Source organism: Salvia splendens, chromosome 18 (genome assembly GCF_004379255.2).
Source record: "Salvia splendens isolate huo1 chromosome 18, SspV2, whole genome shotgun sequence".
NCBI lineage: Eukaryota > Viridiplantae > Streptophyta > Magnoliopsida > Lamiales > Lamiaceae > Salvia > Salvia splendens.
Genome location: NC_056049.1, coordinates 13,465,873 through 13,479,412, shown reverse-complemented (window position 1 = coordinate 13,479,412; position 13,540 = coordinate 13,465,873). Strand labels below are relative to the sequence as shown.

Sequence of the window (13,540 nt, the reverse complement as noted above, 5' to 3'; positions counted from 1 at the left end):
ACAATCGTCAACGATTCTACTCCAATTCAACAAGCAAATGCGAAAAGCACCCAATCGAGTAAATGACGACGAACTCACAAATAAACATCATTCATACTCAAATTAAACATCACCATATCAGAAAACAGAAATTGCATAAAACCTGGTTAATTCAACAGAAAAACAGAGCCGAGCTTCGAACAGCGAAGCTTGGTGAAATTCACAGTAACGGAAATGAAATGAAAGCGGTAAATTGTATCTTCGCCCTACGCAAGGACGGTGTTACCCAACAACTAACAGAAAGTGAAACCCGAAATCCCCTACAACTCCCCGGACATCCCCCCAAGTGTGTAGAAGTAAGTGAGCTAAAAGAGCCAAAAACCCTAACGTCTCCCCCCAAAAAAAAGGTTTTTTTATAACTGCATGCTCTTGCTCTTATATAGGCGCGGAGGATCTTCTAGAAGCCTTCGCAGAAATCTCAATTCTTCCCTTCAGCTTCGTTGCTTCCTCCGTCTAGTCATTTTTCTCCATATTGCTCACTTTTATCGCCGATTCCCTTCGCCATGCAACCATCCTTCTTTCTTCCTGGACCTGGTGAAACTTTCTACACACCTGGCTTAAACAAATGTGTTAGACCCCGTAAATGCGTAATTTCAACCCCTTAATCTATGCATGAAATTAGCCTTATCACCCTCTCATTGAAACCTGATTTACTTTTTATTAGCACTAAATAATCCTGTAAGTATAACACAAATTGTCTACCTTCTACAAAGCTTCTTCTACTATTTGGAGAAACAAAAGATTTTGAATTTTTGAAAATAAAAGCTAAAGTAAACAACTATTGCAGAAATTCCAGGGATGTGCTTCATAGTTATGGTTATAGAAATTCCAACTACAACACCCTAGCACAGTTCATACTTCACTAGGACGAGACATATAAATATTGTCCATGCTGCACAAATGTAGATTACATACACTAGGGGTGTCAATCCTATATTTGTAACTCCTAAAAGCTCCTAATACCCTCAAGATGTCCTCACTCTCAATTAACAATGTCGTTATAAAGGAAGCTAATTGTAGTGTCAACTAAGCTCTTCTAACTCGCCAACCTCCTCTCACGATTATGTAGTAAGTCAATAGATCATCACAGAATGTGTCACTCAAACGTGAAGCAATTATCCAATACTTAGAATAGAAGCGAAGTAATGAACAAAACGGATATTAAATAAATAGGAATTGTATAACCAAAGTCGTTACTAACACATCCCTAGAATTCTATAAATTTAGTTACACATAATTGAACAATCTAAAGACATAGTTTTTAGGGAAAACAAAGAAAATATAAGAACTAAAGCAATAAAACCCAAAGGTTGAATCCTTGTAGCCTTGATCTTCTCTTGAGTCCTTCTTCAAAACCCTTCAACTTATGAACACTTTAGAACTCTCAAATATTATTCTCTGGAATTATGGTGCAAAAAGAAGATCTCTTTGATGAAGCTTGAGGGGTATGTATAGCCATATTTTCGTGTACCATAATTATGGCAAATATGTAGCACAGTATGGTAAATCTTGGAGAGAAAGTAGATTAATTCTGTGTGTTGCGTTTTCCCAGCGGGCCGCTGCACTTTGTTCAGCGACCACTGGCGAGTGATCCGTAGCTTCTGTCTCTTGAATAGCGGTCGTTGCACATTGTTTCAAGAGTCGCTGGCAATCATTCCGTAGCTTCTGGATTTCCGGGAGCGGTCGTTGGGCATGTTCCTCTTTTCAGCACAACATTTCTGAAGCGGACCATGATGAGGCTTGTTTCATGCATGTGTTCAGTGATAAAATGCACCCAATTCTGTGATACTAACGTGCAAATGTGAGTCAGGTGTGTATGAAAGTCCGCCATATTCAAGAAATGAGCTGATCAGTTGGGCGGACGAACGGAGGAAGGAAAAGGAGACGCTTTGCTGCACGAACTGATCAAGTCAGGATCAAATGGAGCCAGCCGAAGCCCCGCATAGAAGATGGAGCTAAAAACCCCCACCAAAACCCAAGGGTAGTAATGACAATTCGAGAGGACGGTACCCTAGGGGGGATGCATTGACACAAAGACACATTCCTTAGAATTCGGCTCTCTTCTAGGGCCGAAATGGCAGCTCAATCTACTCTAAATTCCTGAATTCCGTCACATACACACTTGGTTCTTAGTTTAGTTTAGTTTAGTTTAGCGGCGTGTTGGTGTTGGTTTTATCATTCCCACCTTTTGGTTATGTATTCTGCTTCGAGAAGGAGCGATGAAACAATTTCTACTTTTAATTCAGTTTACATTTAGTTTATGCTTGACGTTCAGACTTGGATGTGTTGATTTAGTGATTTCAGTTTATTGACCTATGTTTTGTGGAAGTTTGTTATTATGCATAACTACTCTGATCTATGATTGATTTCCGATTTATATCGTGCGTCTTAGCTCAAATGTTTTGCTGCTGTTTATTATGTTAGATCTGCTCTGTTATCAATGAATCTTGCTCAGTTGTTAAGCAATTTATGGATGAAGTGCTTTAGGATGTTTAGATCTGGTAGATTATTTGGTATTTCCACATGATTATGGGTTAGTTTCTTATTTACATGAGTATGGTTAGTTAGTTCTTAGGAGCAGATTTAAGTTTACGAGTTGCTATGATAAGATATGTTGTTCGTGAATGCTCAGATCTGGTTATACTTTGTGTTTTATGTTGATTCTGTGAAGAAGATGAAGTTGTTAGAAAATTTTTACTTTATAGTACGTTTTGCAGGAGATTGACAGTCGTTCACTTTATTCTGTTTATCCATTTTAGGAAACTACATGATGAGTTGAGCAAGTAGATTTAATTCCGTTTAGCAAGTGGCTCAGTTTAGTTTGTTTAGTCTCTCAAGTTAAAGTATCTTAACCCACCGTAGTGAAGCGTGACAACAGCCATACCCATTCGTGTCTGCAACCAATGTAAAACAAATCATCTCTGTGGGATCGATACTTACTTCCCTATACTAGTTAAAAGTATTGTGGGTTAAGGTTTTGAAAGTGCTTTTGAGCTCTCACTCAAGTCGGATCTAAGTCAAGTTGACCAGTGTGAATCTCCACTAGATCCAATCACCGGCATTTTGCAGGTAGAAGACATACACCTAGCCAGCTGGATCAGTTTGACGATTTAACTTGAGTGATCCAAATGACAAAAGAGCGACAGATTACACTTATATGAGGATTAAAGAAAAGTCCTTTTAGACCGCTACCTGTTAAGCGGTCATTGGCGGCCAGCGGTCGCTGGCTATGTTGCAGCGGACCGCTGGACTCCTAGAATGCTCCAGATTTCCAACTTCGACTTCTAGCTATTTTTAAGCTATATTTTGCACATTTCTCACAAAACACGTTAAAATACCAAAATAGATAAAATATGCAAATAATGGACATATAATGTAACTTTGACACTCAAAACGGACCAAATAATGACCTTAAAATAGTACAAAATCCGAGCGTATCAAAACCCTAAGAGTATTTATACTTGGGTTAGGGTTTCTACCTCTTACTTCACACAATTGAGCGCCTCTTTTCTTGAGTGTTTTTTCTCCCTCTCTCGTTTCTCTCTCTCAAGTCAGTAACTGCCTCTTTCTGTCTACCATCTCCGGTGAAGTTGTATCTTCTCCAGTCTTCCTTTTTGTGAGGTGTGAGTCTGTTGTAGTGAGGCAGATATCTTCTCGGTTGAGACTTGAGTCTGACCGATTTCGTTCATGGAGTGGAGAGTGGCTTTCGAGAGGTGTGTGTGAGTGAGTAGTGTTAACATGGTGATCCAAGATGAAGTTGCTAAAGAGAAGCCAACTAAAGGAAGTTGTGATGCTACATATCCAATGCCAAAGATAATATCTAGTTGTGCCACATTGGAGCTGATGCTAGCTGCTCCTACATGGAAGGAAGTGCTGCTTGGTGGCATCGGCTGATTGGTCACCTGAAAAGGATGGACCACACCTTATTTCTCTTAATGAACATTGTCATGTAGTTCAGATTTTACAGCTTGTTTTGTTAGGGACTTAGGGTTTGAACCAATGTTCTAGGTTGTTCTCTAGCATAGTATATGTAAAATCTCGGCCAATGCCAACGATTGACACAAACAGAATCAAACACAAGAAACAACAATGCACAACGTTTACGTGGTTCGATCAAATCGATCTACATCCACGGGAGAACTCTAGTATCTTTGTATTGATGATGAGAACTGAGAATTACAGCTTTACAAGAAGAATACAAACCAGAAATCTACCCACATACCTCTGCAACAAACCAAGCTGAAAATGACTAAAACGCAGTAATCAATTCAACTAACTACAAGTGTGGAAGAATCACAAATAATGAGCTATCTCTCCAATCACAAAGATCACCTCCTCAGCCTTCTTCTTGACTGAGATCTTAGCTAACTCTCTCCATAGTGTTTCTTGATCTATGTGTGTATATCTCTCTTGTTTCTCTCTTGCCCCATGCTATGAGTGTGCAACAGCTTTTATACTTCACACTCTAACAAACTTCCACGAGTTGCGATCCCATGCAATCACCCTCACGTGCACCTCGTTCCCAACAACACTTACTGTCATAATCCTCCAAGACCCCATCTCTTTTATCTCCTTAGGATGTTCACCAACTCCAAGCAGTAGGCAAACTTGGAGGCTGGTATCACTTTGGTCAGAGCATCGGCTGGATTGTGCTCAGTCCCTATCTTCTTTATTTCTCTATCACCCATTACTTAACTTCATCTCGGATGAAATGCAGCCGCACATCTATGTATCTATGTGCTTGCTCCTATCATGAAATTTCTGATGTTTAGACAGGTAGATAGCACTGCTACTGTCACAATTCACAGCAACCCTTCTCTGCTTTTCACCAAAATCTTCCATTATTCCTCTTAGCCAGAAGCTCTCTTTCACTGCATCTGTGAGTGCAATATACTCGGCTTCAGTTGTAGATAAAGCTACCATGGACTGCAGATTAGACTTCCAAGTAACAGTTGAACCAAACATAGTGAAGATATACATGGTCTGTGACTTTCGATTGTCTTTGTTGGAGGCATAATCTGAATCACAGAATCCTTCAAGGCTATCTCTAGTTTGATCTTCAAAACCCTTGTACATAATTCCATACTCAGAGCTTCCCCTTAAGTACCTCAATATCCACTTGAGAGCCTGCCAATGAACCTTGCCTGGATTTCTCTTGTATCTGCATGTGAGGCTTACAACATGAGCAAGATCAGGTCTAGTACATATCATGACATACATCACACTTCCAATGATGTTAGCATATGTTATGCTCTTCATCTCATTTTGTTCCTCTTCAGTTTTTTGTCCCTGGTTTGCAGATAATTGAAACTGCTGCCCCAATGGTGTTGAAACAATTCTGGACTCATTCATCTGGTATCTCTTGATTAGCTTCTCAATATAATGTTGTTGACTCAACCACATCACCCTTCTTTTTCTGTCCCTTATGATATCAATGCCCAGGATTCTCTTAGCTTCTCCCAAATCCTTCATTTCTAATCTACATTTGAGATCATTCTTCACTTTCTGTATTTCATTGATATCTGATCCGGTGACTAACATATCATCCACGTACAAGAGTAAGAAAGCTACTGATTTTTCATCCCTTTTCTTCATGTACACACATCTATCATACTTGGAACTTTCAAATCCAATTTTCTTCATATGTTGATCAAACTGCAGGTACCATTGTCTGCTGGATTGCTTGAGACCATATATGCTTCTCTTTAGCAAACAAACTTTATCTTCATCTCCTGGCCTTACAAACCCCTCTGGTTGTTCCATGAATATGTTCTTTTCAAGATCACCATGCAAGAAGGCTGTCTTTACATTCAATTGATGCAGTTCCCAGTTATTCTTTGCAACTAATGCCATGAGCATTGTTATGGAGCTGTGTTTCACAACCGGAGAGAATATCACATTATAATCGATTCCTTCTCTCTGATTATATCCCTTAGCCACTAATCTGGCTTGTATTTTATTCTATCCCCTTCAGATGCTTTTATCTTCTTCTTAAAGATCCACTTGCATCCAATCAGCTTCTGCAGCCTTTTTCTGGTGACTAGGATCCAAGTTTTATTTTTCAATAATGACTCAATCTCCTCTTGCATAGTTTTAATCGACTTATCTTTTTGTCTAGACTCAATTGCTTCCTTATATGTCCCAGGCTCAGTGGACTCAACTTCTTCCACTGCACAGAATGCATAATACACAAGACTTGCATTGCTATATCTTGCTGGCCTTTTAATATTGGTCCTACTATCTCTGTCCCTGGCTAGCATATAATCTTGAAGATTGTTATCAGTAGAGCCTCCACCTTCATTCGTGACTCCGCCTTCATCATCACTGAGTTCATGAATCTGGTCTTCATCTTCAGACGATTCTGTCTGATCAGGATATTTCCGACTTTCATTTCCATCCATAAACTCCACCTTAACTTGAGCCTCTGAGCTCACTGGTTTCTTGCTCTCTTCAGCTTCTTTGTAAGGCATTTCGATTTCTCTGAATATTACATCTCTACTGATCACCACTTTCTGATTTTCTGACTCCAGAGACCACAACCTATATCCCTTAACCCCTTTCTGATATCCAGCAATACACATTTGAGGGCCCTTGGTTGAAGCTTCCCTTGCTTAATGTGTGAGTATGCTCTGCATCCAAAAGGCCTTAGCATTGTGTAATTTCCATGATGGCCATACCATCTAAAATCTGGAGTCTCATTATTTATAGCTGCGGTTGGGAATTTATTCATCAAGGTAACATCAGTAGATGCTGCTTCTCCCCAGAACTTGTGAGGCATTCCAGAGGATATAAGCATGCACCTAACTCTCTCAAGGATAGTTCTATTTGCTCTTTCGGCCACACCATTTTGTTGAGGATTGTTGGGAACGGTTCTGTGCCTTTTTATTCCTTTCAATTTACAGAAATCTTCAAACTGATGTGAAAGAAACTCCAGCCCATTATCTGTCCTTAAACACTTCAAATATGATCCTTTCTCAACCTCAACCTCCTTGCACCATTCTCTAAATTTGACAAAGGCATCTGATTTTTCCTTCATGATATATAACCAAATTTTTTTGGAATAATCATCCACTATAGATAGAAAGTATCTGCAGCCTCCCACTGATATGGTTTGAGCAGGTCCCCATATATCACTATATGCATAATCAAGCATTGATTGTGAAGTATGCTTGCCAGTTGGATACACCAGCTTCTTACTTTTACCAAGCACACACACCTCACATTCTCTGGAGACCATCTTGCTGTCAGCTTCTATCACTCCAGCTTTGATAAGGCGATTCACTCCATCCATGGATACTTGCCCCAATCTCAAATGCCAAATGTCTCCATCCAATAGTATGACCATATTGAGCTCATCAGAGACTACCCCAGCCTCAAGATAATAAAGGTTGTTGAATCTCTTAGCCACCATGACCACCTCAGATCCTTTCAAGACTTCATCTCACCACTTGATGAAAGAAAAGAATACCCCTTTCCTTCAAGAGCTCCAAGAGAGATTAAATTCTTTTTAATATCAGGAATATATCTGACTTCTGTAAGGATTTTAGCAGAGCCATCCTTCATCTTTAGCTTCACATTTCCCATGCCCTTAACTCTGCAAATTTGGTTGTTTCCAAGAAGTACAGAACCAGTTGAATGCTGCATATACTGAAATCATTCAAGCTTTGGGCACATGTGAAAACTGCAGGCACTATCCACAATCCACTGCTCACTGATATCTGCATCTCCAATATTCAAAGCATGAGAAGTTTCAATATCTTGAGTAACATCTGATGTATTGTGCCCCTCTGCCTCTTCTTCTTTCTTTTTCTTCCAAGAATAGCAGTTTTTCTTGAGATGCCCTGGCTTTTTGCAATAGTGACAAGATCTTGTCTCCTTCTCATCCTTCTTATCACCCTTGCCTTTCTTATTCCATTTCTTCTTGGAACCCTTTTTGTCAGTGCCTTTAGCAATCTATGCGTCACCAGCTTGATCTACTGCCCTGGTTGTAGAGCTCTTTTGGAACTCCTTTACCTTCAATGCAGTGAGAACTTCTTCATGTGTTAGTGAAGAATCTCTTCCATACAAGATCGCATCCTTAAGTTGATCAAAACTTTTAGGGAGGGCATTCAATAACATGATTGCCTTATCTTCATCCTTTAGTTCCCCATTAACAAATTCAAGATCATCCACTACCTTCACAAAATCATCCAGCTGATCCATGATCCCTTTCCCTTCAAGAAATTTGATCGAATAGAGTCTCTGCTTCAAGAACAATCTATTTGCAAGGGACTTTGTCATGTAAATTGAGTCCAGCTTGCTCCAGACCGCAGATGGAGTTTTCTCCTTGCAAACCTTCCTCAACACCCGATCTCCAAGACTCAGCATTATAGCGCTATGCGCTCTTTCCATCATATCAAGTTTCCTGATCTCATCTTTGTCATTAAGATCAGCGTCTTTGTCTACTATTATATTCGTTTAGTGCTATACCACACCAATGTCATTCAGTAAGGCTTAGAAATATACGGACTGATATTGCAACGTTTCACGATAGGTAGTCTAAGCCTATCTGGTTTGTGAAATTCTTCTTTTTCTTTGTTTAGAACTGACCGTGTTACCTTAAAGTGGAGGACGCCCACAACCGGTCTACTAAAACAAAGACTTAGGCATTGTTTGCTTCTTATGCATTTAAATGTTTATAAAACATCTTATAAATGCACAAGCAAACACAACGTAATAATATTAGTGATTCTATTTGTGCGAAACTGCTTGAATAATACTGAATCGGGTTAAAAGTGGATTGTAGAGTTTTTCGTATACAAGCAAGATTCTATTCGTGCTTGAAACATGCTTTTCAGTATACCAAATCTAACAAAAAGCAAGTGCAGTGTCCCTGCTACCAGTTCAAAGTCTTTTGATGTTCCTATTTGTTCAGCTTCTACTTTATCTTCCTCTAATTCAATCGTAGTTAGCCTAGATTTGTGGCACAAGCGCCTAGGCCATTGTGCATTTGACACTGGCAAGAAGGCTTTACTACACTGTAATATTCCCTATGATTCAACAAAATCAAATTCTCTCTGCATATCTTGTTGTGTTTCTAAGGCTCACAGATTACATTATGAAGCTTCTGTTACAGTTTGCAATAATCTATTAGAACTAGTGCACAGTGATTTATGGGTCCATCACCTGTACTTTCTAGAAATGGTTTCAAGTACTATGTAACCTTCATTGATCACTATAGCCGCTTTACTTGGCTTTTTCTCCTAAATTCCAAAAGTGATGTCTACTCTGCCTTCAAGCAATTCAAATCTCTTGCTGAAAATCAGCTCAATGTTATGAGTGTGCATCAGCTTTTATACTTCACACTCTAACAAACTTCCACGAGTTGCGATCCCATGCATTCACCCTCATGTGCACCTCAAGGAATAACTAACTCAACTAACTCTTCTTCCTTGATGTTGTGAGACGCAATATGCTAACAGTATATATAGAGACAAAGTTGTAACAGCCACATCTTTTTTGAATGAAAGCTTAATATAAAAACTCTCTTCTTCCTCAAGTTGCAATGTCTTCTTTTACATCTTGCTGCACATTCTGTTCTTTAGCCATTCTTATCATGGTATCAGAGCCTAGGCTCTAATCCTAGGCCCTCCACTTTTCTTATCTTTTCTTCTGTTTTTTCATATCAATGGCATAATCTCATAGCTCAAGTGAGCATGATAATGAATACTCTGTCCTCACCAAACTATAGCCTATTTGCAAATCAAACTTTCCCACGAAATACATAAGTCTCTATCAAGCTCACTGAGGATAACTATCTCATATGGAAACAACATGTATTGTCAGCTGTGACAGGGTATGGCCTTGAAGGGTTTCTGACCGGAGAGCAAATCCTGTTAGGGTTTTGTATACTAGAAATCACTTTTCGAGTGATTGGATACTGTAAAACTCTAATTGTTATTTTCCAATAAATGCAACAGATTATTTTTTTGTCATAATGTTATTATGTTTTACATTTAATGGTTGTTTATTGCATATTTAAATGTATAAGTAAACGTAACAAAGTCTAAGTCTTTGTTTTAGTAGACCGGTTGTGGGCGTCGTCCAATTTAAGGTAACACGGTCAGGTCTAAACAAAGAAAAATAAGAATTTCACAACCTAGATAGGCCTAGACTACCTATCGCGAAAGGTTGCAATGTCAGTCCGATTATTTCTAAGCCTTATTGAAATAAGATGACGTTGGTGTGGTATAGCACTGAATGGATCTAACGGCAAGACGAGTCTTTATGCTATCTACTGAAAGACGAGGTCTTGATAATTAATTTCTTAATCAATGTACGTTAGCATTGAGCATACGATATTGGGTATCTACAACTTTGACTTACCAAAGGTGCGGGTTTTTCGTCACCCAACGATCCAGGTATATTGGGTAGTGGCGATCATTATCTAGCGGTGCTAGGATTGCTATTGTGTTGAATCGTGCGCGAGGAGAGTCTTGTTTGATAACATCCACAAGAGGAGCTCGAAACAAGGTTTTATTATTCGGAACCTAGCTAGTTGGAGTTTAATTACTCTATTAATAATAAATAAGAGTTTCTTGCTAAGTCCACTCTTGGAGATTAAAATATGTTAATTAATTAAGTCCATAGCATACAATAATTAATTAATGGATGTTTCTATCTTAACCGCGGGAAATAAATTAAATGCAATTAAAGGAAACCCGGAATACTTGTAATTTCGAATTTGGAAGGCAGTGCAATATTACTTCTGTAGTGGATGTTTGTAATATTCCAATATAAGTTTATATTAAATTGTGGGTTCAATTTAATTAGTAAAAAGCTAATTGGGTGAGGCATGTTCCAAATTCTTCCTTAGATCCCTGACTGGGCCCAATATGTGACTTAATATAAATAGGAGAATAAAGGAGACAGAAAATAATAATAATTTTGGTTGAGAATTTTCGTCTCCCTCAGAGAAAGAGAGAGTTCGAAATTTTGCCTCCTCCGTGAGCTGAGTTTTGTCTTCGTTATTCAAGTCCTAGTACGTTGGTGAGATTTGCCCACACAAATATCGCGTATAGTCCGGGACACCAGTCAGAAGGTCCGAGGTCGAGTACTAAAGATCTTCACGTGGAGAAGACGCAAGCCATCATCGATTCTTGATTGAATCAACAATGTAAATTGACTAATTCCGTAGTAAGCATGTTTTAGGGATTTTATATCCTAAAGCATGTTTTAATTCAAGTTATGACCATGATACATGTGATAATTACGCGAATAGAATTTGTCTAAATAATCTGCTAAATAGATCAAATTTATGTGATCGGTAAATTCATGCACGCTTCCGCTGCCAACCCCTTCAAATCCCTCCACCACGAGTCATTACCTCAACATACTCCACTCAAGAAAGAGTGAATCCATATTATTTAAACTGGAATATGCAGGATTAGAGGTTAGCTTACTGGATCCAATCTTTACTTTGAGAAAGCATCATGATTTTGGCTGTGGGACTAAGGCACCAGCCAGGAGAGACGAGTTTTGCCCATCAATCAAAGGAAAAAGTGATGCAGTATCGGCTGCAGCTTCAATCCGTAAGAAAGGAATCACTCTCACTGAGAGCATACTTGAACAAAGTAAAAAGTTGCTGTGATTTGTTGGGAGCAGCAGGCTGCAAAGTTTTTGAAGGAGATCAAATCTTGCACATTCTTGCTGGATTGGGAGTTGATTACAACCGAGTTGTAGTCACAATCACTTCAAAGTTAGAAGAACTGACTGTGCGAGAAGTTTCTGCACTTTTGACGAGCTTTGAGCGAAGGCTAGATTCAGCTGTGAAGAATAGCTCAATCAACAGAGAAGGCTCCATCCCAACTGCAAATCTTGTACAAGCTGAAAATCAAAGGAGCAACTCAAACAGCAACTTCAGAAATGGCAGAAACAACTATAGAGGAAATGGAGGCAGATCCTTCAACTTCAGGGGAAGAGGTGGCAGAGCAGGAAGATCTGGTGGCAAAATCATCTGCCAACTTTGCCAAAAGCCAGGCCATGGTGCTAATAAATGTTGGCATCGTTTTGAGCAAAACTTTGTGCCAACTCCTCCTCAAGTGAGAAATCCAAATTTGCAAGGCCAAGGAGGGTTCAATCGAATGAATCCTATTGCTAATGTTGTCCAAGCCAGGAACCAGAATGTTGTTCAACACACTGCTTCACCTCAGTATGCTCCATCATAATATAATGTTGATGCCTCCTCATCCACATCTTGGTACCCGAATTTTGGGGTAACTAATCATATCTCTGATGATTTTGGAAAATTTTGGAAATCTCAACTCAGCCTCTGAGTACAATGGAGGTAAACTTCTTCATCTTGGTGATGGTAAAGGCATTAAGATTAAACAAGTTGGTAATTATGTTTTCAAGCCAAACTCTAACCCTTTATCTAAATCTCTTTTTATTAATAATCTGCTTCATGTTCCCCAAATATCTAGAATCTTCTCAGTGTCTCCCAATTTGCTAAAGACAATGGAGTGTTTTTTGAATTTCATCCTACCTTTTGTTTTGTGAGGGAGCAGGGCATAGAGATGTCAAGTGGGCCAGCCTGGGTTTTGGTATACAGAATGAGCCCAGCCCAGGCCCAGTTGATAAGCAGTCCGGGTTGGGCCTGGCCGCGCTGGGCTGGGCTGGGCCAAGGTTTTTTTTTTAATTTATAAAACTATTTTTAATTTAGATAAATCAATTAACACCCGGGCCGCGCTGGGCTGGGCCGGGCCAATTTCAAAATTTTTAATTTATAAAACTATTTTTAATTTAGATAAATCAATTAACAACTAATATCATAATTATGCAAATCAATTAATAATTAAAATCTATAACTATGCAAATGAAATGTAATCATGAATTGGCCGAGAGGAAGCATAGACACATTATAGAAATGGCTTTAGCCATGCTTTCTCAATCTGGTTCTAACCCACTTCAGCAGGATATCTCTCATCTTGAAAAGCTGTTGAAAACAGAACCAAATTATCTAGAGTTCGAGCCTTTTGGCTGCCTATGTTACCCACTTTTGAGGCCTTATAATAAACATAAGCTTGAACCTAGATCCTTTCCATCCACCTTTCTTGGATACAGTAACACTCATAAAGGATACAAAGCCTTGCTGCCATCTGGAAAGCTCATCATAACTCGAGATATTGTTTTTGATGAACTATCATTCCCACATATTCCTAAGTCGATGACTACTAATGCTCAAGCTACTTCATCTCCTGCATTCTCCCCTCCTCTTTCCCAGTCCCACCTCAAGTTTTCCCTTCACATCCCTCTCAACTTGCTTCTCCATGCTCACGACATGCTCATGTCAATTCTCCTACTTCTCAGTCACCTCCACGAGCTGAATTTATTGATGGTGATTTTTCTTCTCCTCAAAATTCTCATCCTATATGAGTTGAATTTACTGCTCCAGTCCTTCCTTCTGATGGTAACTCATCTTCTCCCCATAATTCTCCTCCAGCAATATCTGCATCATCTGGTC

The 13,540-nt window shown here is 39.2% G+C and overlaps 1 protein-coding gene and 1 pseudogene across 1 annotated transcript; both read left to right on the top strand.

Annotated features, from left to right (window-relative positions):
- The first annotated feature begins 11,510 nt into the window (after positions 1 to 11,510).
- On the top strand, positions 11,511 to 12,245 carry LOC121776758. Its single transcript, XM_042173928.1, has one exon. It carries the CDS (start codon positions 11,511 to 11,513, stop codon positions 12,243 to 12,245), a length of 735 nt encoding a protein of 244 aa, XP_042029862.1.
- On the top strand, positions 11,694 to 11,829 carry LOC121778035 (annotated as a pseudogene).
- Positions 12,246 to 13,540: the final 1,295 nt, after the last annotated feature.

Excerpts from the sequence above, each read along its gene's own strand:
- LOC121776758 (XM_042173928.1), top strand. The coding sequence starts at position 11,511 with ATGATTTTGGCTGTGGGACTAAGGCACCAGCCAGGAGAGACGAGTTTT.